Source organism: Bemisia tabaci, chromosome 1, assembly GCF_918797505.1.
Source record: "Bemisia tabaci chromosome 1, PGI_BMITA_v3".
Taxonomy (NCBI): Eukaryota; Metazoa; Arthropoda; class Insecta; order Hemiptera; family Aleyrodidae; genus Bemisia; species Bemisia tabaci.
Window position 1 is genome coordinate 57,955,163 of NC_092793.1, and position 26,119 is coordinate 57,981,281.

Genomic DNA, 26,119 nt, shown 5'->3' on the forward strand with positions numbered 1-26,119 from the left:
GGAACAAACGGAATGAGAGAAGGGACGGAGAAAGGAATTTGAGAATGGGCCGATCAAAGATTACAAAAAACGTTCAATTTCTGTAATCTTTATTCCCGTTTGTGACTCCATGAGGGGGTGTTGTCTTGACTCTCAGTATAAAGGGACTCTACTATTGACTAGATATTGCACCCATGTGAATTTGTACACTTTGTTCGTTCTGAACTTTTAGCTGCAGGTGATTAAGAGGTATATCGGTAATAGAATGGTGATGCGTAACCGAGAAGGGAGTTACACTCACTGGTGATTTCAAGGGTGCTGCACCTCGCTGAGTAGTATCACGCAGAAACCGACTCTATATTAACGTTACGATTATGAGCTCATTACTGTCTCGCCACCGACTCAGGAGTATGCTGCACTAACAAACGATGATCCTCGGGAGACTTTACGGTCTGTCGTACGGACGCGACGTTGCCAACCATAACAGATAGGCTAACAGGCATGGCGGTCCTTTACGTAAATTTTATCAAAAGTAAGACTGCATCTGCAGAAAAAGAAATCGAAAATATTCCAGATTGATAAAAGTGAGTTGCACTCAATTCCGCGTAGTTGAGACCTTGGCTAATCAGGACAGCTGCTTACTTGGGGCAAAATCGCCCGGAACGGAATTTTCTACCAATTAGCAAGGTACTTAAAAAAAACTCCTCCTTATTGAGGGAGAACTCTTACTTTATCGGGACGATTTTTTCCGGAAGAACGTCTAAATCACGCCAAAATCCCCTACAGATGCGCAGGAAGAATCAAAACAGTCAAAACACGAGGACTCTGACGATGACGAAACACCGCTCCTTATGTTTCATTCATTGATGCAGAAAAAAAAAGTTCAATGCCTCAAAAGACTCTGTATCCAAGAGAAACAAGGAGGACATTACGTCAATGCTTGACCAATCTTCAAAGCGTGACCATTTTCCCTCTGTTTTCGATGTTTGTAAGGAAACTTCGGTTTATCGCGAAATTCGCTTAATTGGAACAAAATTCCCCGGGACAGCAAGCCTTCCGATTAAGTAGAGTTGACTGTAAAACATGGTGCCTAGGATACCGCGAAAGGGTGGCAACAAATCGTAGGTACATATATGCTTTGAGCAAGTAACATGTAACAATCGCTGATAGGTGTTGCAGCGCAGCGGAAGGTGAAGATGCAAGGCCAGAAATAACCACCTCCGCCCCCTCCCTCCCCCCCTTTCGGCGCTCCCCGAGTCATTTTTCGTTTAATGCACCCGAATGTATGAATTGTTCAGTGAACTCCTCCAATTACCCGGCATCCTGCTCTATATTCGTCAGCATCGACCAGGAATCGACTTTATCGCCACGCCGCGCCGGGCCGGCAGCAGCGTTTTCTGCGAATCACGAGATTTGCCACGATCTCGCTCCGCGCTGGCGAGTTATTTTTGCTCCTCAATCGACTTCGGCAGCCGCTCGTCCGAGTTTGATCCGCGATGAGAGGAAAACTCGAAACCGCGGTCTCATATACCGCTGGACGATATCAATGTGAAGTCTCGGAAAAGCGATGTACATGCGTCGCGTGCAAATTATAAAATCAGGCATTTTGTCAAATGCCTAGGCAACATTGGCGGATCCAGGAAAATGGTAGAATAGTTTTTTCCCATTTAAACCTATGGAAATGTATCGATTCTTGGAGGGGACGGATGCTCCGACAAGAATTGATTAATCAACATGGGTTTAAATGGAGGAAATCCGCTGATGATGATAAAAATAAAGAAGAAGATGAAGGGGATATCAATAATGATTTTATCTAGTTAATAACATTAGTTTTAGATAATAAACTCGATTGTTCCGATATGACAACAATGTTACATGTGCAGTGTTAAACGCGAAAACAGCAAATACATATTAGCTGGACGGATGTTTCCTACGTGCAGTATGCGAGGAGATACAAATCGTGTTTGTCTGAAAATTCTGAGAATGTTGTCATTCGAGGAGCAACGTTCAATTACATGTACAAAAACACGTGCAATCCAAAGTTTAATTAAATGTAAATACAGAATACACGCACAGGCCTCTTAAGAAGCCAGACATTGTTCAAGTAAGGTTGCACGTAAAAAATGCAAACAACCCAAGGGAAGAATGCGGTTACTTACGATCTTTCAGTGACACGGAGAGAACGTAATGCACATTAATGCACGAAATATTCTGGTATTTTACGCTCTTATTTTTGCTCTCAGGCAGTGGAGACAAAATTTGCCTCAAGGGTGGAGAAAGTGTCACAAAATCTCCAAAAATCTATCGAAATTGGACGCATTTAAGCGAGAGCAATTTATTCACATTTACCGGGAAAAATAGGATAGTCCTCACGACCAGCTGCTGATTAAAATGCAACTGCTACCGCGCGGTAGTTACGATAACTACCGCGTTAGAGGACGTAACGAGTCAGGTCCTTACAACCACTACCGTGATAATAGTGGTAACCACCGGGTATCCTATTTTTTCTGATATTGAGGAGACATATTAATCTGAAAATAAGATGGATTGGATTTTACAATTGGGGTATGAAAGCCATTTCAAGGGCAATTTTCTACGTATCTGCCTGTTCAGTCTCTTTCAAAACTGAAAAGCAGAAATTCAAAAGATTCTCTGCTCCATCAGGTTTTGCAAAGATAGCGCATGGTATTTTTCACTGTAAAACAACCTGAATGCCTTCGCTTCATGAATTTCTTTTAATAATTCTGATTTTAGGAAAGCAAGAATTGTTTTGCCACTTGATTCACATTAAAGAACACAGAGAAGCACTCACATTATTTTCGGAACACCTCGCGTGAGACGATGCTTCACATTTGAACTCCTCGTTTTCAAGGGGCGATTCATTATTCCGGCACCAGGTTGGCAGTTACAGGCAATCGGTTTTACGAGTATTTATATTCGCCGTTACTGAAACGCAACCAGTTACCCGGCTGATCGCCGTAATGATGGGACATAAAATATTACGAGGAATTGCCGCCATTGCTTTTCCAACGAACTTGCCGGGGGATGCGCATGGCGGTGCTGCATCTGTCGGCGTCGATGGAAGGCGGAAAATCCTCGCTTTACAGGGGGAAAAGTCGTAACTGCATATTGAGATAAGCCCTGTCGCTCGCATAACCCTGCGCTGTCACCGGCTCACGAGGGTATGATGTTACGCCCTTACGTCAGCGAAGAGATGAAGTGCATCCTCCACGTGTCTGCATCCGTCCAGCTATGTGCAGTATTCTGCCGTGCTAAGGAAAAACGCCGTATGAGTCTTCAGGCGTTGCCAAACTTCGCTTCGTAAACCACGAATTTTCGGGAAAATTTGAGAGAAAATTTCCACCAATTGGTTAGATAATTTTGTTCAGGATTTCGGCTACAAGTCCTGAAAATTTCAAGGAGAAATATTTATAGCTTTCCTCAAACATGAGCATTCTATCGAAGGAAATTCGGCAACTCTCGAATGTTCATACGGCGTTTTTACTTAGCACGGCAATTTTGTGCAGCTCGTGCATTGGTTACGAGAGGAAAACGCCGCGTAATTGGATAGCATTGATGTGGAAGGGGTCGTGGAGGAATAGAAAGGCGGAGAAGAAGAAGACGAAGACGGAGGTAATAAGAAAAATCTGAAGAAAAAAGACGGAAGGAGAATGACTAAAAGACAAAAAAGGAAAAGAGAAGGAAGAAGGAGAGAAGGAGGAAAAACAGAGGAGAGAAGAAGAAGAAGTAAAGAGAAAGAAGAGAAAGATGAGAAAGAATGAGAAGAAGGAAAAATTGTGTGCAGGTACATACCTGATAAATTTTCCGATTCAATTTTCAGTCTTTCGGTGATGAAAGAGACTGTCTCTGATGTGTTCGCATCTGTGAACATAAAAAAAAGGAAAGAAGATTAAACTAGGCAAAATCCTATAGCGTATAGAATTTTCCATTGATAATTTTAACGGCAGATTACATTGGTGATAAATGAAAATGCGAAAAAGAACACATTTTTATTTTGTAAATGCGTGCATACGAAGCCCTTCGAACAAAACAACATGGAAAAAATTGATTTCAACATGATGACAGGACTGCCCAATGGACCACTAGACAAGGTACGAATTTAAGCAATCTGATACATGTTTCTTAACCAGAATTTCACGTAGAACACGATTCACACTACGAAAATTACCAAAAATCAACTTCTAACGAAGATATTAACGTTTTTATTTCACATTGGTCACGAGGAATTTGAACTGCCCGCTCACAAGAAACTCAAAGCTCTGCGTGAGTCAAATCGCGCACTACAACGGTTTCAGCGAGCCTCTCAATCGAGCAATATACATTTCCCACCATGTGTTGTGCAAACCATGAGCAATTTGCTATAGCTGAGCCAAAGTGTCAAGATTGAGGTTGCCAGATTTTCATATCGCAGAGCCTGTCATGATAAACGTTTAGCGCGCGATGTGAATCACGTAGAGCATTGAGTTTTCATGAGCGGGTGGTTTGAATTCACGCATCAAGAATCATTAAATATCTTCGTAAGGAGTTGATTTCGGTAATTTTCGTTGTGCGTATCTTGTTTTACGTGAAATTTTGAATAAGAAACATGTTTCAGAATGCTGAAATTCGTACCTTGTCTAGTGGTCCATTATGTGCTATAGTCGCGGAGATTCGCATTTTTAAATTAACTCATCGATGTAAACGAGCATATTTGGAGAAAACATCCCACTGGTTATAGGCGCCAAATCCGACTACACATGTATTCATATCAGCAGAACAAGCGTTCTTCTCTCAAACAAATTACATTCATTAGTTTCCTACCACCCCCGGCAGCCCGTTTCCGTCACTTCCCTCGGCAACTGCAAAGTTTTAGCTGCGAAGGCCTCACGCATACTTTGACAAATCGCATTCTCGATGACCCAAGTCTGAAACGAGCTCTCGCACTCCGATCGCAGCATCACGACACGAAACTCCGCTATTTCAGATTTGAGGGCACGCCCAACAGGTCTCCGGCCATTAAAAAATGATCCAGACAGTTGCGGCTGACAAATATCACCTAAAACCCTAGAATTCCTCAATTATCGGACGAGAACTTAGCGGAGGAATGTGCGCTTTGGCAGCGAATAGCGAAGCAACCCTAGACGTCCACCATCGGCATAATTCGTCGCTCTTCGAACGTAAGGACGTAACTGACTTTTGTTTTGAGCCCTCTTGTCTACGTAACTACAGGCGTTTCAGAGCTCACGTGGAGGTGGAGATACGCCCTTACGTCAGGACGAATTATACGCGTTGCAATTTGAGGACGCATGAGCATCGCTCCGTGCATCTGCATCAGTGCGAACGCACTTTATTTTTATTTTTCATGGGTTGAGACCACTCGAGGTGTGCTGCCAACTGGCCAACTGCTCGTGAGGTCAATTGCATGAATTGGCAGTCGACTGCCGCACAGTGGATCCAGTCATCAGAGAGGTCGGACATAAAATTTTTGACTAAAACTGCAAATTTCGATGTTCATTTCGTCATATTTTAGATTTCGAGGGATTTTACTCCCTTCCTTTTTTCCTTTTCTTTTTCCCACTTTTTTTTTCTTTTTATAAGCAGGGCCGGATTTACATACTTGCCGCCCATGGGCCGCCTGTATTTTGCTGCCCCTTCTCATTCGTTTTGAGACATCGAACTAACCATCAAGTGAACGTGCCGGAGGAGAAGAGGGGCACATTTTTTGTTTTAAACCCTGTCAACACTAGCAAAAGTTCACAGAACTTTGCGCGAAAATTAAGTTCCGTAAAAATATCTTTGTGTGGACGAGGCCTTTCATTTTTATGAAAAGAACGAAAAAATGATTAAAGAATAAACATGAATGTGGTTTAATGATTTTAATTTCCGCCACCGCGTCAACCGCACTGTGTTTGGCGCAATGCGTGAAGTATTCCTGCAGTCTTATAGGCGCTATGCGTTTCACGACGACCGCTGCTGACCGCACTGTTTTTGACGCAATGCGTGAAGTATCCATGCAGTCTTGTAAGCACTATGAGTTTCACGCCAACCGCTGCCGACCACACTACGTTTGACGCAATGCGCGAAGTATTCATGGAGTCTTGTAGGCGCTAATATGTGTTACATGCCGACCGCCGCGCCGAGGGCTTCTCCTTTCTATCTCAGTCCTCGTCATCATTGTTCTCTGCGCCGCGCCGCTCCAGGCCAAATTGCGTGTTTGGTTTCTCTCTTTGCTCTAATTAATGGTGCTGTGCCTTGTATCACCGAAAGACGGCATAATTAGAAATTACTATACTCTCAGGAAACTCAAACTCTCAACTTGACTAATGAAAGGTGATGTCTCTTGTATCACCGAGAGACGAACAAATTAGAAATTACTATACTTTAACTCTCAGGAAATGAGAGATTTTTTTGCCTTTTCTCGTTTGTAATTTTTTTTTTTTTTTTTTTTTTTTTTTTTTTTTTTTTTTTTTTTTTTTTTTTTTTAATCAGATATTTTTCTTTATACCTACTTTTGAAAAAATTACAACATATTCGGCCCCCTAAATTTGCCGCCATAGGCCGCGGCCCATGTGGCCACTCCCTAAATCCGGCCCTGTTTGTATGTGTCGCACCAGGTGGTTTTAAAATTTCCAAGAAAACACCCAGATCCGTAGAAACGTTATGTCTAACGGCAAAACTGCACAAGAAAAATTTGGAGGAAATTTGGAAAAGCTAGAAAATTTGACAAGGGGACCACTCGCACCACTTTTAAAACCTCATGGTTTTGTAAAAACGGAGTTATAAGTTTTTAAACTTTCAGAATTTTGTCCGACCTTTCCGATTAACTCGATTCACTGTGTGCCGATAGTGCTACCATCAACCAACAACCAGATCATACAAGCGAGCGAGCGCTGCTGTCAAGATTCAGCTACCTGCGAAATTTTGAGATAAATATCCAGTGAAAGTCCGCTATGTTCGGATTTTTGCGAAGACAGCCCGCTATAGAAAAATCCTCGTATTGAGGGGTTGAAGGTTAAAATGCATGTTCAAAGGGCTATACTACTGAAGCGTGTTCGGTGTGGGTCAATATTGGGCTTTTATCTCCATGAAGTTTTTTTAATTCCTTTTTTCAAAAGAGACTTTTTAGAATATTTTCCTATTTCGCAATATATTTCCTATTTAGAACTACAGCCCTTAACCACATTCGGGTGAATCACAGTTTTTTCTGAACATTGATGACAGTTATGGACCAACATTTAAGAAAAAATTGCTAATACCTATAATTTTTAGCGCTGCATTCATTAATAGTCACAAAAATATCGAAATTTTAAGATAAATAGGGAAATTTTTTTGGAAAGTGGGTCTTTGGTCTTAAAAAACATGTCTCACTCCTCCAACTCTTTAAAATCCCTCTTTCACTACATATTCAATATTTTTGTGGTCATAGAGGCATTCAGCGCTGAAAACTATAAGGGTCACCCATTTTTAAGAAATTAAGTGAGAATAAAAGCACGTTTTTCCGAAAGTCTGATAGAGCCATAGCTCTGACTAAGGACACTTGAAGAAAAAGCTTAACAAAGTAAAAAATCAATACTTTGAGCCAAAGCAAACGCCTCTACATTCTGACGGTTTAACCACAGATCAGCGTTGTGACAATCAATTCTGGTGAAACATAATCTTAGACAAGTTTTAATTCATGCGAGACTTATATTGGTACAAGAAATGAAACTGATATTTTTAAGATAAGTAGTGTAAACAACAGTCACCACTTGATTTCCAAATCATCCGTACGATTTACATTTTCCCATAATTCTAGGAAACTTTGACAACGATGGAGATGGAAATGTCTAAGCCATCAAGCTAGTCAAGCAGTCATGCATCAATGGACGGTATACAAGGCAAGTCCCCCTATTTAATACAGATATCCATAATAAAACTGATTCAATTCTCTCCTCAATGGTGCTGATTGATTAACCGATCAGATTGGACATGAATCACCGTCCGATCGCCAAGGAGCTAACCGCACAAATGAGCTCCTTTTGCCAGTCGATTTGTGATAAAATGCCACCCTCGCTCAGACTGTCTTGTTAAGGAAAAATATACCGCAGTATGAGCCATCGGGTAAAATAAACGTTCTCTAAATAATCGATTTTTCCCCTGAAATTTTTGAAAAATTCTATTCATAATTCAATATGGTGTATCTGAAAATGTCAAGGAAAAATATATTTGCACTTGACATAGATATTAATACGTACGTTTAATATGCGGGAATTCGACATTTATCGACTGATCGCACGGTATTCATCCTCTACGCAACAGTGTAATGCATCAAAATGAGGTTTCATGCACTGCACTGGCCAATGCAACGCTGATAAAACCTTAAAAGCAGAGGAATCCATAACTGGAGTGACTTAGTTGGGCGACTTAAGTCTGCGAAAGCTACACTGAATACAATCTAATTGGTCCCTTGTTCTTTGTATTGGGTTGAATGAGCACCAGCCATTGATGCTCGCTATATTACTGTAGCGTGGCAAGCATGGCACAGTAGAGATTCCAGTCTTAAAATGGATTATGTATGATTTGCTCTTCGAACTGAGTTTAGGAATAGGATAATGGGTCACTTTACACGGTCTGAATTGAACTGGAGGAAAACGTCACATGACCCCTCTTCAAAATCTTACACAGAAAACGATTCAAACAACGGACATTTGGAAAATCAACTCCAGCGGGCTGATTATTGAAATTTACGGCCAGAGCTATGGACAAAGAAGAATAAGGGACAATGGGGCGATACTATAGGTTGAAACAGGTGGCCGTTCCGTCGACTGAGGAGAAAAATGATAGACTAACTAAAGGGTCGTTCGGAGCTTGCCGTTATAGTTAGTTAGATTTACCTCATGCTGCATTGCAACCTCCCGCTTCCATCAAAAGGATAGCTCCGTTTGTCTCCTTTATCTATAGCTTTATCTAAAAATTTCAATAATCAGTCCCCCGCAAGAACCGCCGGAGTAGTAAACCACCCAGTCCGAATCATGTCTTTTTAAGGATTAACCGTCATCAAAAGGGGCGCTTCGAAGTCAAATTCGGCCAAAACATCTAAACTTCAATTCTGAAGTAAAATCCATGCGGTAAACTGAAGGTTTCTTTTTCAAATCACCCATGGAACAGATGGGATTATATTAAAGAGATGAGATCAATTTAAAAAAAAGATTAATATGAAAATTTATTGAAGGACTCCGCACCATTCGAAGTTAAATGATTCAAGCAATTGCAGCTTCCTAATGAGGGTATCATTTGGGTCCATCCACGTCATACCACTTTGAACTTTTTGAGGCTCTTCCAAGAATGGTGGGAGGATTTTGTTGAGGGCGTTTCACCATAAATAACATAAAACGGACGTGAAACTACAAAATCATTCGAGAAGTCACGCGTTGTGCCCACACATATTTTTCAGGATTTCGTAGATTAGAAATGGATGCTGTGTATGATTTCCGTGGGCACCTAATAGAAAATTAACGGTTGGCTACCTTGACGCGGTACGAGATACTTCGACATATTGGTTCTTCTCGGGAGAAACGTTGGAAGCGCTAAAAAAATTTGCAAAATTTTCTGACTTTCCGGGAAAACTATTGGAAAAATTGTTTGAAAATGTTGACAAGCATTGGCAGAATAAAGAAAATTCGGTAAAATTACTTTAAACGAATCCTATAAACCGTTTCCCTGCCGAAATTGCAATGCGTGGCAGAGAGACTTTTTCTTGAGCAGGCGATATTTTTCTCAGAAAGGGACTATGCTTATTTACCGTCAAGAAAACTAAAAGTCAAGAACCGAATCTGAAACGTTGAAATCGAAAGCATAGGATCATGACAAACTCTCTGTTGGCATGGTTCCGTCTCTAGATTCGCCTCACGTGTCACACACTCAAGTAAGAAAATAACATGAAAACGAATGGCGGTGCATACAGTGTGATGCTCGCTGGCGCCCGTTTTTAAATAAATCGTCGAATGAGAATTTGACGCAAGTTGATTAAAGTAGAGTTAATTTAATAGAACGTGACTTGAACCGTCACTTTGAATAGAAGTGGGAGTTATAATTACTTAATTTCAGTCATTCATTTAATCTAATTTAGCATGCGGTTATCTATTCCGGTGGATTGAAGAGATTTACGGGCAAAGTATGATTTGGAGCCCTTAACGACTAACCCCCCGGGCCACTAGGAGCTAATCCGGCCCTAAATAAGTCTTTTAAATCAACTCTATGAATATCTTGCACTTGAAAAGCGAGAAAATACAGTGCATTTTTAAAAAAATTTGCTTACCATAATATCAATTTTTGAAAAAATTTTCTCACTGCGGCATGCAGTACATCAAGTAACCTCATTTTTGTGTTTGAAAGGGCGTATCCTGCAAGTCTACGCGGTGGTCAAACCACCTTCGGATCGATTAGCAGCAATTAAGCGTTGTAAAGTGTAATGTTTAATGTTGGACCTTTGTGCTTTGGCACTACACGAGCTTTTGCAAGAAGTTTAATGCGTGTAATATGTTCGATAATGTAAGTAGACAGCTGCTACTTGTTCACCGGTCACCTCCCATTACGATATCTGGTCGCTAGGATCGTGGTTCTTCAGTTACAGTAGTCAGAGGTGCTAATAGCGTAGGAGTTGGGTTCTGCATTAAAGAGTGATTTGAGCACGAGTGATGTTTCTTGATATCTTTGAGGTGATATCCTTGCAATCCGGTTGCCAATTTTTGCAACTTAAGAACTGCCTTTGCATTTGCAAAGGTTTTCGATTTTCACATTTGGAACACCATTATAACGTGTCTAATTAACACACATAATATAACGACGGCGAATTTACCAGACTACGCATTTCAGTTTGCGACGTTGCAGACTTACCGTCATATTTTATTTTATGAATGGGAAGCTACTTACCGCCAATTTATGAAAACTACTATATGATCTGCCCTCTCTATATGCGGTGATAACTCCGTGAAAAATTTAAGGAATGATATTGATTTCTTCTCCTTCGAAATAATCAAATTGGAGCGGAGATTTTCAAACACCGCAAACGAGACACGTGGTCTGATAAGCTCTTGGGCTTATTATAGTTCATCCTAGAATTCTACAGGCCCGAGTTTCTTTGTTTTGATGGCTATCAGCAAGTGATAACTCTAAATGAGCCCATTTCCTATAAAAAGTTTCAAAGTTTGACTCAGAAAGTGGTCTTCTGAGGACGCTAAGTGTCTCAGGGGTATATCAGCGGTCATTTAGTGGCTAGGAGGCGGACCTCCTCTCACCCCTATAGTCATATGCAAAATTATTTCATTCCACTCGATTAACTTTTTTCACTTCCTTCCCAAAGGCCACTTAAAAAATTACAAAAACAACTAAACACCCTGCCACCAATAATGTTTACCTACTTTCTCAAGCAGAAACGAAATATGTAAAGTCACGCAATGTCGCAATATTATTTTGTTAATCGAAGGGAAAACTTTGCATGCTTTGGCGGTAATTCGAAAGTAGTTTACAAAACTTCAGAAGATGAAGGCTTAGAGAGTTCAAATCTTTTCTATATTGTTCGCCCATGGGCAAAAAATCATATAAGTATACTATAAACCGAATAGCCACAAAGATGAGAATGGAACTGGTTGAGTTTAGTCGAATCTTAGGTATAAACATGAGTAACAGCCAAGATTTAAAGTTTATTCTCCAAAGTTTTGGTATTGCTTGTTCGTATACGTATTGATTGAATGTACCAGGGCTAAAGGAAACAAGTACCGAGTTACAGTTATTGCCGAGCTCTTCGATTTTTTTTTTTTGTCCAGCGTATTATTTTGCGTCATTTTCCAACAATAAGAAAGTAGATCTAGAAATGTATTGTTCTCACCTTGTCCAGTCTGATGTGTGCCTCCTATTATCACATTAGGAGGCTGGAGTCAGAGAAAACCAATGGTGCTAGTGGCAACATGGACCCCAGATGCACTTTTACTGCACACTGCACCCGCCCCCACATCACGAACCGCTGGCCCCCATAAAAATTTCCAATGATCCCACGCAACTAGGAAAACTTGCGTCCTCTCAACGCACTCGTCATGCTTTCATTTGCACGACCCGTAAACGGCCCGGAGTCTTGGGGTCCGAAGGACGCCGGGGGCAGGGGGTACATCAAAAGGGGGAAAGGGCGTATTGTCAAACTGTGTCAAGATTAAAAAGGCTGTAAAATTAATGTTTACGACGGCCCTGCCATGAAGCATCGAGCCGTGAACCTGCTGATCGCCGCAGCAATTAAAATGGTGAGTTGAGTGGTGGTCATCGAGGGAATTATGATTATGAGCGCCGCGTTAAGCGATTGTGGCGGTCATGACGTCGTTCTTCAGGCGAAAGAACGCAACTACGTCTCGATGTTTCCAAGTTTTCAGTCTGAAATGGTATTTACAAAAATAAAATTTCACGATTTTTTTTCTGATCACACGCAAAAATCTGCAAAATTTTAAATAGAAATCGCGCGGCCGTACTCTCACTGGAAAAAAAAACACATTGGATCAGAGTCCAGACTCTTGAAAACATTGACAAGAAAAAGGACTCTTGATTCAATCAGATTTAAGCTTAAATCGAAAGGAAATCCGCTTAGATTAAGAGGCTTGGTTCTTGATTTAAGCTTAAATCTGATTGAATCAAGAGTATTTTTTCTTGTCGACGTTTTTAAGAAAATGGACTCAAGATACAATGTGTGTTTTTTTTTTTACCAAAGCTCTTGGAAAAACTTGAGTTGTTGGCGTTAATATTGCAACCTTGGAATGTAGTTACATTGCTTTTTTTTGGAAAACGACGATTTGTGGATGCGTGCCTCGCTCTCTGTCGCTTGATGTCAAGCTATGCGACTTAAGTTGAGATAGACAGTAAGTGCATCTTTGTTGTATACGTGTTATATTGCATGGATCGAGGACATTGCAACAAATGAGATTGAATTAGAAAAAAAGGGCCTTAAGGTGGGGAAAAATGCGAGATAATTTCAGTATAGCTTCGGAAGGATAGTTTTGCATCAGGCAGCGTACAAAAAACCCGAAAAGTCTAAAAACTGACTCTCCGACAGAGTTTCAATGTTAGATAACAATAAATCGCGAATTTGACGAAAATGCAGTCAACCCTAGGAGCGATCCCTTGTAAAAGCTTATTATGTCCTCATGCCTTGCTCCTTTGTCAGCGATTGATGACGACAGAGATTTATCCTTCACTCACTGAAAAAAAATATCTTGAGGTAAAATTTTGACTTAAAGCGTCGTTTCTAGTCTTATTTTTTTATTTTTTTTTTTCAGTTTGTCCGTGCGGATTGACGTAAAGTCAGTTTTTTGAGTCGAAGAAACGTTGTTTTGTTATCGTTTTTTAACTTAAACTTAACGATAACTACACAACGTTTTTTTCAACTAAAAAAATCCAATTTTGTCGAAAAAAAAACGACGCTTTAAGTCAAAATAATATGGCAGAAAATTTTTTTTCAGTGCATTATAAGTGCTCTGAAATTCCCGTAACTTTCTTTTTCTACATTTCTCGGTAAATTTCATCTGGGCATTAGTGATGGCTGGACTTGTTCCTTTTTCGTCTCGAACTTTAACTTTTTCAATTATCTTCAAACCATCACCCATAAAAATAATCTTGGAGCTGATAGCTCCACTGATTATAGTCAGCCAATCACATGTATGGTCTTGTTGTCTCACCACCCATGACGTCAGCAAACCAATATAAGCGCACGATGCCTATTTTTCGAGGTCCTTCCTCCCTAAACCTGTGTCTAGAGTACGTATGCCGTCTTCGCCCTTTTGACATTCCTATTTCAAAGAATGACTTCTTTTGTAGATCGTGTAAAGATCAAATTTCAAATATAACCAAATCTTTCGGTTTTCAATCTCTAGTTCTTCAATCCCCCAGCTCTCCCGTCTCCCATTTTAACGCTATTTCGCCTCCTCAGTGTCGGAAGACATCGTCTTACGTCTTCTCGTGACAAGGCGCTATTGAAATTTTAAAAATTGAGACTGAGTCTCCTCTTAGTATTCAGGGGTTGTCGTGATCCAAAATTCTGTTGTCTAGATTACGGTCACATTTATCATTGAAATGTTCGTTCGATATATTTTCGGTTTTCCTCCAATCATAAATTAGCGCTACCAGAGGAAGTAATGAGCGGAAACCGTGTTCTTTCGACGAAATAAAAAATAATTAGCCGCGAAAAGAGACCCGCCGCGAGAGAACAGCCGGCGCCAACTTGCGAGGAAAAAAAATCAATACTAAGCTTTTCCTGCTAAATTCCTCGACAACACTGAATTGATGATTACGAATCTTCTAAATTTTGTGGAACCTCCCGCAAGGATAGACTGCTCTTAGAAACGAGGTGATTCTCCCTACCCCCCCCCCCCTAAAGAAAAAAAATTGCCTAAAAAAAGTTTGCTCACCCCTCGAGAGCCGTTTGAGTATTAATTGAGGTATCTAGTGGTCAACCTTTTAACCCCCCCCCCCCTCCTCTTGTAAGACATCCATAAACCGCCGTGCTAAGGACAAACGCTTTATGAAGTTTTAGACGTTGCCGGATTTTTTCAATAAAAATATTTACTGGGAGTACTTTGACTATTTTTCTTCAAATTTTTCAGACAATGTCGTTCACAATTTAATGTAAAATATCTAAGGAAAATAATATGAATAACATTTCTCAAAAATACGTGTTCTGTTCAAGGCAATTTTGCAACTCTCGAATGTTAATACGGCGTTTTTCTTTAGAACGGCAGTCAAACAACCTCTCACCTCCCGCTTTTTTGAATGGAATAAGATTGGTCTGACCCTCCTCCTCCCCGCTGATTTCTTAGAATATAGCGGAGAAAACCGGAAAAATACGGGTGCACTGCAATTATTCCCTTTTCGGTGAAATCATCATCCATGTGCGCTTGATAAGGTTTCTTCCCCCGGTAAATTCGGGGTAAGTGTTTTACAAAGAGCACAATTTGGCATCCACGGCGCCTCCATTTATTTTGACATGTTTATTGGATCTGGAGTGTGTCGCGGCCATCAATCATGCGAAAAAGTCAGTGCTGATTTCTTCTCGTCGCTCGATTTTTCTCTGTGGTGCGGCGAGGCGCAGCGGGATGTTTATTACCTTGTCTGCGGTGCATGTTACGTGTCGTCTGGATCGTTTCGGCGATGAAAGCTCAGCGGCTCGATTGTTGAATCGATATCAGTGGCGTGCGCGTGGAGTAAATTGCGATATATCGATTATTATTGCCATTTAAACCTATGGAAAAGGATCGATACACAGGGTGTTCGCAGCGAACACCTTAATAATCGATTATTTACCATAGGTTTAAATGGCAGATCAATCGATAAATCGCAAAGCACGCCACGCCACTGATCGATATCGAAAGACTTTGATCGATAGAAAGCATTGCAAAGATAGGAATCTATCGATCAGGATCATTCGATAATGAGTCAACAATCGATCCGCTGGTCAATGGATTGAGTTTAGAGCCGATGATGACAGCGACTTGATTTTTGGACGTTATGAAGGATGACCAATTATTCCCGTCCCACAGACCTAATCTGGGCGATTTGCGTAGGTTGCCAAATTTTCTACACTCTCAGAAAAAACTATGATTAAAATTAACCCAGAGTGGTGCTCCATATAAGCTTTTAATTAATAGTAGCCATAACTGGGTAATATCTCTCCCATTTATCTATGCATTGTTTTTTTCCTCTCATTTTTGTGCCCTTATTCGGTTGGCGCTTAATGCATCCACTCTTCATGCACCGCTAATCTGGCCTAGATCGAGTAAAGAAAGAAGGAGGTAACTTTTGAAAACAATTTTGACAAAATAATGTTAGTTTTTCTTCCCATAAGTTTGGCGCTGAAATTTGATGATAGTACCCATGCGTGCATCTGCAAAGTTGATTGGTATTCATCCCAATTTCTTCGTTTTGGCACTCTCGAGTGTCCAAAAATTAATTAATTTCGACTAATTATACACGTTTATCAATTCTTAATGAGGAATGATAATCATTTACAAGGTCCTATGACATCCGTTTCAATCCTGACGTCTTTGCCTTTGAGACCCTGATTAATTTGTGAGGCTTATGAGCTTTTGCACAACATTTCGTGATATAGCAAAGCGCAAAAGTAGTCTTAAGATTAGAGTTCGCTGGCTGCTGGCGCAAGGCACGATGAAACAATGGCTCATTAATGGGAATACTTCGAAATGTATAATTTACACGGTGCTTTTTTTGCATTGAGCAGTTTAATTTGCTTGCACACCGCACCACTGGTGTGTAATAGCCAGTTTCATCGTTCAACCCCAGTTTCAAGCATGCTCCGATCATGCAATACTTTAAAGCAGATCTTAACTTTAAAAACCTTTCGAATTACCTTGACTAAAAAAGAGTGACCAGTGACAGTGAAACTTCTCCAAAGTGAGGTCGGACTGGCGATGTGGTATTTTGTATTCATTTGTAATCGTTAAGTCTTTAACAGAAGACCACCAGTGCCTAGAAATGACTGATTTGCTTAACACCTATGGCGATTTTGGAAGCTTTGGCAACACTGTTTTTTTCCATTTAAGATATGCCAAATAATAGATTCTTTGAGAGGCAACTTGCTTCACCTGAAATCGATATTTTAAACGAATTTAAGGAGAAAAATCATCGAAATTTCAAGGAAAATTGGAACTGAGCGGAATTTCCCTTATCAGTAAAGTGAAATTTGGAATCTCTGGTAGAAACAAAGAAGAGTCGATTTTTTCGAATCGCTAGTTAGAAAAATCGATTTTTACACTTAAATCTTTTTTGTCCGAAAAATCCGCATCCCTAAGTTCAAATATCATCCGCATTTCTCTCTCTTTCACCCGATTTTTGATCCAATAACGGAGGGATCGCTGATATCGGGCCGATTTTTTCCCTGCGGCTGAGTCTCGTTTGAACGGAGCCTATTTGTCGGCTAATTAGGCGTAAGTGGTGGAGCTGGGGCGGGAGAGGGGGAGGAGGGGGGAGGGGGGCGGGCGGTTATTCGGGCGTAATCTCGACTAATAAGAGCAGTGCGCCTGGCTAATGTACAATGTAAACCCGCGCTCGGAAGATTCGGGCTGCGACGAAAATGGGAGCCGCCGCCGCCGCGCCACGCCGCACAGTGGATCGAATCCATCAAAGAAGTCGAACAAAATTTGGAAACTTTAAAAGCTCATAACTCCGTTCATACAAAACTTGAAGGTTTTAAAAGTGGTTCCATTGGTTTCCTCGTAAAAATTTCATCAAGATGCACCCCTTAAAATTTAAAATGTGACGAGTTAAACATCAAAATTTGCAGTTTTAGTTAAAAAAGTCTTGTCCGATTTCTCTGATTCTCTCGATCCACCGTGCGCCGTGCCGCGTTGCCTCCCTCTACTAGTCGCGCCGCGGTCTGTGTATATTTACGAGGCCAATAACTTACGACGCTGCCGATTCTTCATTCTGAGCCATCGGCTGGGAAAAAGTTCTAACTACGATCATAAGAGAGACGCGAAAACGGTAAGATTAGTTTTGCGAAATAATTTATTGCAGTGGACCAACGGACCAGTATCACTGGTTTCTGATAAAAATTCTAACCACAAACTCACAAATTGACCGAGCGCGAAGTATCTTGGAGGGGAAAAATGCAATGCTTTAGCTGGGGGAACAAATTTCCGCACCGATTTTTCTTAATTTTTTAAAACCTATCAAGGATGAGCAAAATGCCTTGAGTAGCCACTTCGTTTATGCCACTATCGTGATTTCCGACAAATTTTATTGATAATTTTCTTGCGCGTCATATTGATTGGGGCAGTACTTATGAAGACTCCTTCTATTTACGCCCATTCATTGGGTAATTTGTTCTTTACAGCCCCTCATCCGAGGATGTGCACTTTGGAGAGCCTGCACCACAGACTGCGCTTGGGCTCAAAAATTCTAAATCCAGCCCTACAGGGCAAGGAGCTGCCAAAAAAACAAATTATGAATACGGACCGAAGTTTCTAGTCTCATCTGTTGATACGATATTATGGGGTGCGAAAGACTCTTCTTTTGGTGTGGAGGATGGATTGTGAATTTTTTCGACTAGGAGACTCGGACTCCGGAGGTACCCCTTCATTCTGCAGTGATAGCGAAGGGATCAGCTAGTGCAAAAATGAAGTCTTGAGAAAACGGGCGCAGAAGCGTCTGGCCGGAAAACTTCAATGAAAGAAACTTCCCTTCTTTGTCAAATTGCCACTTATCATCCGAAAGACTCTTAGAAATCGTTTGGATTATTAAAAATCAACCGATTTTATTTCAATTACATAAAAACGGTATTACACATTTTCATGTTGGGCAAGACAGCCGGAAGTGATATCTTCTGCATGCTTTCGTGGTTGGGTTTTAGACACAAAACAAACACATTTCCAGGTTAGACTAGGCCATTTTTGAGCATTCACGGCTTTCTTATAAGTTTCGTTTTCATACAATTAAAATAATTGAGTTCGCTGTTTTAGCTATTTCATTGATTTGATCTAAAAGAGATTAGCCGAATTTTAAAGGAGACTCGATTTAGAAAATTTGACACCAACTACACTCTTCGCTATCACGGCAGAGTCGAGTAACAAGTTTGGCTGAAGCCTCCCTACCGCAAAAGTTCTTTAGGGCCGGTTCGGTCGGTCGATTTTCAAACTGAGGTTTTGATTCTTGTAATTGAGTTGACTCAGTTAGACAGGCCTAAGTCCAAAAACTTATGAGCCGTAGTGTTCTGCATGATCAACGAAGGCCAGGGCTTATGAGTTTCTGGACTTAGGCCCGTCTAACAGATTCGATTGAATTTTATACGTCAGTACTCACTTTACCGTCGAGGTTTGGTTGGACAAATCGGAAGTTTGGTTTGAAAAAATGAATAGTTGAGTTAAAATGGAACACCTAACATTCGCTTCGCACGACCGAACTTTTTTTCTAGTGACCTGTAAACATTGCAAAATTTCCACCTGCAAATATATCATCACAAGGAATCTACGGAGCCTTTCTTCCTGAAATGTATACAATTATTTTTCTTCAGGCTAAAATCAGCAGCATTATGAGCCGTAACTGTACAGTCATATGTTTTGTAAGAAATTGACTCGTTCGAGACAATTTTAAAACCTTGGAATAGTTGAGTTCCTCTCTCTGGGAAACAACAAGTAGCACAAGCACGCTGCATGCAACTATTCAAACTCTGAGGATGTCAGTGTTGCATATGCAAAAGATTGAATGCGTTTACGCTTTCCTTTATCCGATACTCCATAATGACCGGGTTTTAAAAGTCACTGGCAAGATGCGTTTTTCATCTGGGGAACGACGAACTGGGTAATGACTGACTACTTTACGAAAACTTGAAGCCTTAAACACAAATTTAGGGTTTTTACTTTGCCAACGACTGATGCTCATGACTTTGTTTAAGCAATTTTCCTGTGATGACAAATAATTTTAAGAATTTCTAGCGTAGAAAAGATGATTGGTGAAGACGAGGGCACTGTGATTTACGGATTCTTTATAGTGCTTTTCTGGAACAGAGTGTTGTGTAGATATAGGTTCTATCAGTTATCATCAGTTTATTACGTAAACCATTACGTTAGGGGACTGATAAACGAATGACGGACAATTATGGGGGAAAAGAAAAGGGAAAACTCTTGAGCACTCAAATCGGAGATGAAACTTTCATGAAATTTCATAAAATGAATATCTCACAATAATATCTCTTGAAATCCATTTAATTTTTGATCATTGATCAAAATCTTTATTCACAGACTCAGCAGCGTACACAACCTTCTGTATAGTATAGTAAAAACTAATTTTTTAAATTTTGAAAAAAAAATAATAAATGTATAATAAATTAAAATTTAAAGTTTTTTGTCGCAATCTCTTTGGTTCGGATTGCATTACCTTTCAAGCCTCTAAAAACTCTTAGAACTTTCATCAGACTTTTTCATAAAAAGTGATTTCATTTCGTTGAATTTCAGCTTATATCCCTGAACAATCTCGACTTAATTACTCTCGAAAGTTTTATCTTTCATTTTCCTTGCGATTTCTATTACAAAATATCCTTAAATTAATCTCCCAACCGAATATGCTCGTGAACCCCAGAGAAAAATCGAGCGCTGGCCGAGATGAAGTTGGCAAAACTGGAGCTTGCCGAGCAGACGAACCAGTGCTGTTCTGTATACAAACAAAGTGAAGAGTGATACGATGATAAACCTCAGCGTTCTCCCTCGCCTTCCCCGCTTCTTTTGGGTCTTCTCATTTCTTTTTGTTTCTGGTTCGGAGCGAAACTGACGGAGGTTCTCTCATCGCGCATACTTGGCTGTCCGGAAAAAATTTAACATGAAAAATTTTCATCCGTCTTTCCGTTTGCTCGAGCTCCCCTGTTATGTAATCGCCCATTAAGCTGTAAAATTTGATTAACTCTGTGCGCGGGTCCCACTTGAGAGACATGCAATAAATCGGAAACTAGGGCAAATTTGAAAAATTGGGTGAGCCTTGTCGTTAAGTCTCTCGTCTGCTGAAATATCGACCGGTGTCTGCATTAATTCGGCGAATTGGTTCGGATAAACATTGAACTACAGTCAAGGGCAGTGCAAAATATGCCAATTGGACTCAATTTTGCAATAAAGAACCACTTTTCTGCCGTGCTAAGGAAAAACGCCGTATGAACCTTCAGGCGTTGTAAAATTTCCTATGGTGAATCGCGAATCCTCGAGCAAATTTGTCAATATTTTTCTTCCAATTTTTCATATAATTTTGTTCGCAATTTCACCCAAAGTTTCTGAAAATTTCGAGGAAAAGTATTCATAAACTTTCCTTAGAAATAAACATTTTATTGAAGGAAATTTGGCAACTCTCGAATGTTCATACGGCGTTTTTCTCAGCACGGCAGTATTTCTGACTTTGTTCACAAACAGCATATCAACTTTAGGGGCCGTTCAAGTATTACGTAACGTGCTTACGGTGGAGGGGGGGGGGGTTATTTCAGCGTTACGGTGCGTTACAAGGGAGGGAGGGGGGTTGAGCCCAGCGTTTCGTAACGAATCTAAGCCGGGGATCACTAATTTTTTAGAAAATTTGTGAATATTTTTCCTCCAATTTCTCAAGTAATTTTGTTTGCAATTCGATCTTAAAAGTCTGCAAACAAGGAGAGATACAGATAGTTTTCCTCAAAATTAAACATTTCATCGGAGGAAATTTGGCAACTCTCAAATGTTCATACGGCGTTCTTTCTTAGCACGGCGGAATTACCATGCCTGGCATAGAGTGAGTTCACCTAGAAAAATCCACAGGACTCAATCGTCAGAACACATCATGTGGCTGGCCACAGCTGACCCAATCATGGCTGGTGAAACACTTTTGCTCATGGGCTAAAAATGGTTTTCTCCTCACTAAAAGGGACTCACTGCATCGGTTACAGGCGAAAAGAAAAAAAAATTGAGGCAGGACGAGGTATAATGAATAACATCTCGTCTTGATGCGACCAAAAAGGACTCGCGCCCAAATGCACGCGGATCAACGAATGAGTGATTAATTACATACACAAATCTCCACACGAGCCCCACGAGCGTGATGCCAAACTGACAAAAAATCGTCGAGAAAAAAAACGGAAAGTTCTGCCCGAAACTCAACTGGTCCTCAAAAATACGATACAGCGTTCGAATATAATGATCATGGTTTAGTTTTTATACAGGGCGGTTCCCATTTTAGCACAAATTGCCCAATTTGGCACAAAAAGGGGACGTTTTGGCGCATAAATTCCAGCCCTTTAAAGTGAAAAACAATCGTATTCGGCACAATGATTTTAATTTTTAGAATGCTCTCTAAAAAAATTGGGTGTCTAAAAATGGTTTTGTGTGGGTGTGTTTTGGCCAGAAAACTGGCTGTTCACTGTTTTCGAGCGATTGAGTGACCAGTGGCAAGGCGTGAATGATCAACAATCGACATTTCCCCATTTGAAGCTATGGTAAAGAATAGATGATTGAGATTTTAGTTGCGAACACCCTGTTTATCAATCGAATCCCATAGGTTTAAAAGGCAGATAAATCGGTACATCGCAAAGCACGCCACGCCACTGTGAGTAACTGGTCCAGAAGGTGAATTTTGTCCCTTCAAATCCTTGTGCCGAACACGGCCGTTTTACTTCCTTTAAAGGGGTTGGAATTTTTGTGCCGAAAAGTCTCGTCTTCATGTGCCAAAACGGGCACTTTGTGCCGAAATGGAAACCGCCTTTTAAACAAATAAAAAAAAGTTGATTGAAGAAAAGGCATTGGCGGTTCCAGCAAATTGGTAACATAGTATTTTCTCCATTCAAAGCTATGGAAATGTATCGATTCTAAGAGGGGACACACGGAAAAAAAAAACTTCGTGTATGGGACTCGAAGTTGAGGTCATATGGATGTTTGAAGTTTTCGGATAACGCATTCGAAAACTTAAGGTCCAGCTGCTGAAGTTCGGGTCAGACACCTGAAGTACTTCGGTATATACCGAAGAGTTCAGGTCACAAATCTGAATAACTCGGGTGCATACAAAAGTACTTCAGGTGTCTGACCCAAACTTCAGCAGCTGGACTTCAAGTTTTTGAGTGCGTGATCTGAAAACTTTAGAGATCCATATGACCTCAACTTCGGGTCCCACGCACGAAGTTTTTTTCTCTGTGCAAGTGCGCCGAAAAGAATCGATTTTTTAGCATAGCTTCAAGTGGAGGAAATCCAGTGTTACCGAATTGCTGGATCCGCCTCTGATCAACTGTTATTGAAAACCAATGAAATCTGTCTCCTTCTCTTCTCAAACTTTCCAGGAGTATTCACACGATTAAAAAACAATTATTCTCAACCGGCGATGAACGTTTAAGTACTTGATCTATCAAGCGCGCATCCTACTATCACGAAGACATGTTATGTGCGGAATGCTGGTGGTTATGATTTGCGTGCGAAGTGATCAGCGCGAGAGGGCGCGCGCGCGGTGGAGCGCGGGGGCTGATTGGCGGCACGCGAGGCTCGGAACAATCAATGAACCGTAAATCCACATCATGAATGAATGACAGTGCGTATAGCGTACTCGCCCTCGCCTCGTCCTCATAGCGTGCGTGAGCTTCTGTCCAGGACCGAGTCCAGCAGCGTCACGCGCCGCCGCACAAAGGTCAGTGGTGTGGCGTGAATTGCGATGTATCGATTGCTCTGCCATTTAAAACTATGGTAAAGAATCGATTATTGAGGTGTTTGCTGCGGAAATTCTGTTATCGATCCTTTTCCATAGGTTTAAATAGCATAAAAATTGCTATATCGCAAATTGATTGTATATACACGCCACTGGAACGAGTCAATTGGAGAAGTCGGGCAAAAAGAAACTTTAAAAGCTCGTAATTCCATCATTGCAAAACGTGGAGGTCTCAAAAGTATGGGTTCCAATGGTTTTCTCGTAAAATTTACTTTAAATGACACCGCTCAAAATTAAAAATACCACGAAATGATAATCTGCAGTTATAGTAAACAGAATCATGTCCGACTTCTCGCATTGCCTCGGTCCACTATGCGCCGGTGCCACATCGTGCCAGCAGGATTTGATTGGAGCAAGCTCCTTCGCTTTCCATCTCTCTTTGCGCTCCTGGTTGAAGAATGGTGTTTAGATGGTTTAAACTTATGGACCAGGAAACAATAATAATATCCGAATCAAAGATAGGTTCAAGTGACAAAAAATCACGATGTCCCAACAGGGCCGGATTCAGGGGGTGGCCACATGGCGGCAAAGAGCTTGATGCAAAAACGGCTTTTTTCGCCCCCCCTCTGGAAGTTCTTCAGACTTTGTCTATTGATTACTCATACTTGAGCGCTTCTTTTCCCAAATTTTCAGACCCCCAAAAAATTTTGGGGGGGAGCTAGGGGGGGTGGAAGTCAAAACCTGTGAACCTCGATATCTCTTGAACAAAGAAAGATATCGAAGTCCGGTTTGGACGAAAAATCGTCTAAAATTGCATACTTTAAGATTCTAATGGTCAAAATCCCGATATCACATTTTTAAGTTAACATATGTGCTTATTTCCAGTTTTTAGGTCTAGAAAATTTCTTTTAAACGAAAAATTTACAAAGATCTCAATTTTTTATTTGAACCAAAACCAGTTTTTTAAATTGTTCGTCTTTTTCCGCATCCAACGAGTGGTCCATTAAGCTGGGGAACCAAACGGTTCCGGAGTTATGATCGATTGAAGTTTCCGCTCAACGCGCGCCGACCGATTTTCGCGCGCAAAAAAGTCGGATTTGACTGTTATTAGATCAGATTGAATGTTCAAACTGAGCAAAATGCTTTATTAGGGACTCATGGGGGTCGCTGAGTTCAGAAATTACCGATACTTCCAAAAAATTCTCGTTTTTAAAATTGCAGCTCCGCAGCGCTATTTTAGAGGCCCACTGAGCGCCGACCGGCCGCTCAGTGGTCCTGTCCGAAGCTGCAATTTTAAAAACGAGAATTTTTTGGAAGTATCGGTAATTTCTGAACTCAGCGACCCTCATGAGTCCCTAATAAAGCATTTTGCTCAGTTTGAACATTCAATCTGATCTAATAACAGTCAAATCCGACTTTTTTGCGCGCGAAAATCGGTCGGCGCGCGTTGAGCGGAAACTTCAATCGATCATAACTCCGGAACCGTTTGGTTCCCCAGCTTAATGGACCACTCGTTGGATGCGGAAAAAGACGAACAATTTAAAAAACTGGTTTTGGTTCAAATAAAAAATTGAGATCTTTGTAAATTTTTCGTTTAAAAGAAATTTTCTAGACCTAAAAACTGGAAATAAGCACATATGTTAACTTAAAAATGTGATATCGGGATTTTGACCATTAGAATCTTAAAGTATGCAATTTTAGACGATTTTTCGTCCAAACCGGACTTCGATATCTTTCTTTGTTCAAGAGATATCGAGGTTCACAGGTTTTGACTTCCACCCCCCCTAGCTCCCCCCCAAAATTTTTTGGGGGTCTGAAAATTTGGGAAAAGAAGCGCTCAAGTATGAGTAATCAATAGACAAAGTCTGAAGAACTTCCAGAGGGGGGGCGAAAAAAGCCGTTTTTGCATCAAGCTCTTTAGGGGGCGGTAAATGTTGTAAATTTTTCAAATGTAAGTATCAAGAAAAAAAATCCGATTCAGAAAAAAATTACAAACGAGAGAAGGCGAAAAAATCTCTCATTTCCTGAGAGTTAAAGTATAGTAAATTGTAATTTGCTCGTCTTTCAGTGATATAACAGACAGCGCCTTTCATTAGTCTAGTTGAGGGAGAAACCAAACACGCAATTTGGCCTGGAGTGGCGCGGTGCAGAGAGCAGTAATGACGAGGACTTGAAATGAAAAGGAGAAGCCCTTGGCGCGCCGGTCGGCATGAAACACATTTTAGCGCCTACAAGACTCCATGAATACTTCAAGCATTGCGTCAAAAACGGTGTGGTCAGCAGCGGTCGGCGTGAAACGCATAGCGCCTACAAGACTGTAGGGATACTTCACGCATTGCGCCAAACACAGTGCGGTTGGTGCGGTGCGGACATTAAAATCATTAAACCACATTCATGTTTATATTCTTTCATAATTTTTTCGTTCTTTTTCATAATTTTTTCGTTCTTTTCTCATAAAATGAAAGGTCCGTCCATACAGAGATAGGTTTACGGAACTTAATTTTCGCGCAAAGTTCCGTGAACTTTTGTAAGTGTTGACAAGGCTTTCACAAAAAATGTGCCCAATACGAGTAACGCGTCTTATGCACCACCGCTGTGGTCAAAACTTTCCTGACAACGGAAACCATGGCCCTTGAAGTGGTGATTTTTCAAGCTGGCAACGCTAATTTTCTTTCATTCAAATCCATTAAAAATATCGACTTTATGTGAGGGAAGCTGCCTCACCAAGAATCGATTGTTTTAGGTACATACATTTAAAAGGAGGAAAACAGTGTTGCCAGCCTTCAAGAATCGTTACTGGCAGCTCATGAGTTTTCAAAAATTCGTCCTTTTCGCAGGACCCAATTCAATTGGCTAAAACTTTAGGCAGCTTGGCAACAAGAAGCAACAAGAAGCCCGATTTGGTGTGGGATGATATTAATGCCATGGACCTATAATTTTTTCCCTCTTTTTTTCAGAACAATCGGTTCTCGATTAGGTT

At 40.8% G+C, this 26,119-nt stretch overlaps 1 protein-coding gene across 1 annotated transcript in view; it reads right to left on the reverse strand.

Annotated features, from left to right (window-relative positions):
• Positions 1-26,119, reverse strand: part of LOC109043067 (A disintegrin and metalloproteinase with thrombospondin motifs 9) — a 195,971-nt gene that overhangs the window by 152,614 nt on the left and 17,238 nt on the right. The window contains exon 3 of the mRNA XM_072306217.1: positions 3,793-3,861. Within this exon, the coding sequence (XP_072162318.1) occupies positions 3,793-3,861 (69 nt within the window). The remainder of the gene's footprint in view (positions 1-3,792; positions 3,862-26,119) is intronic.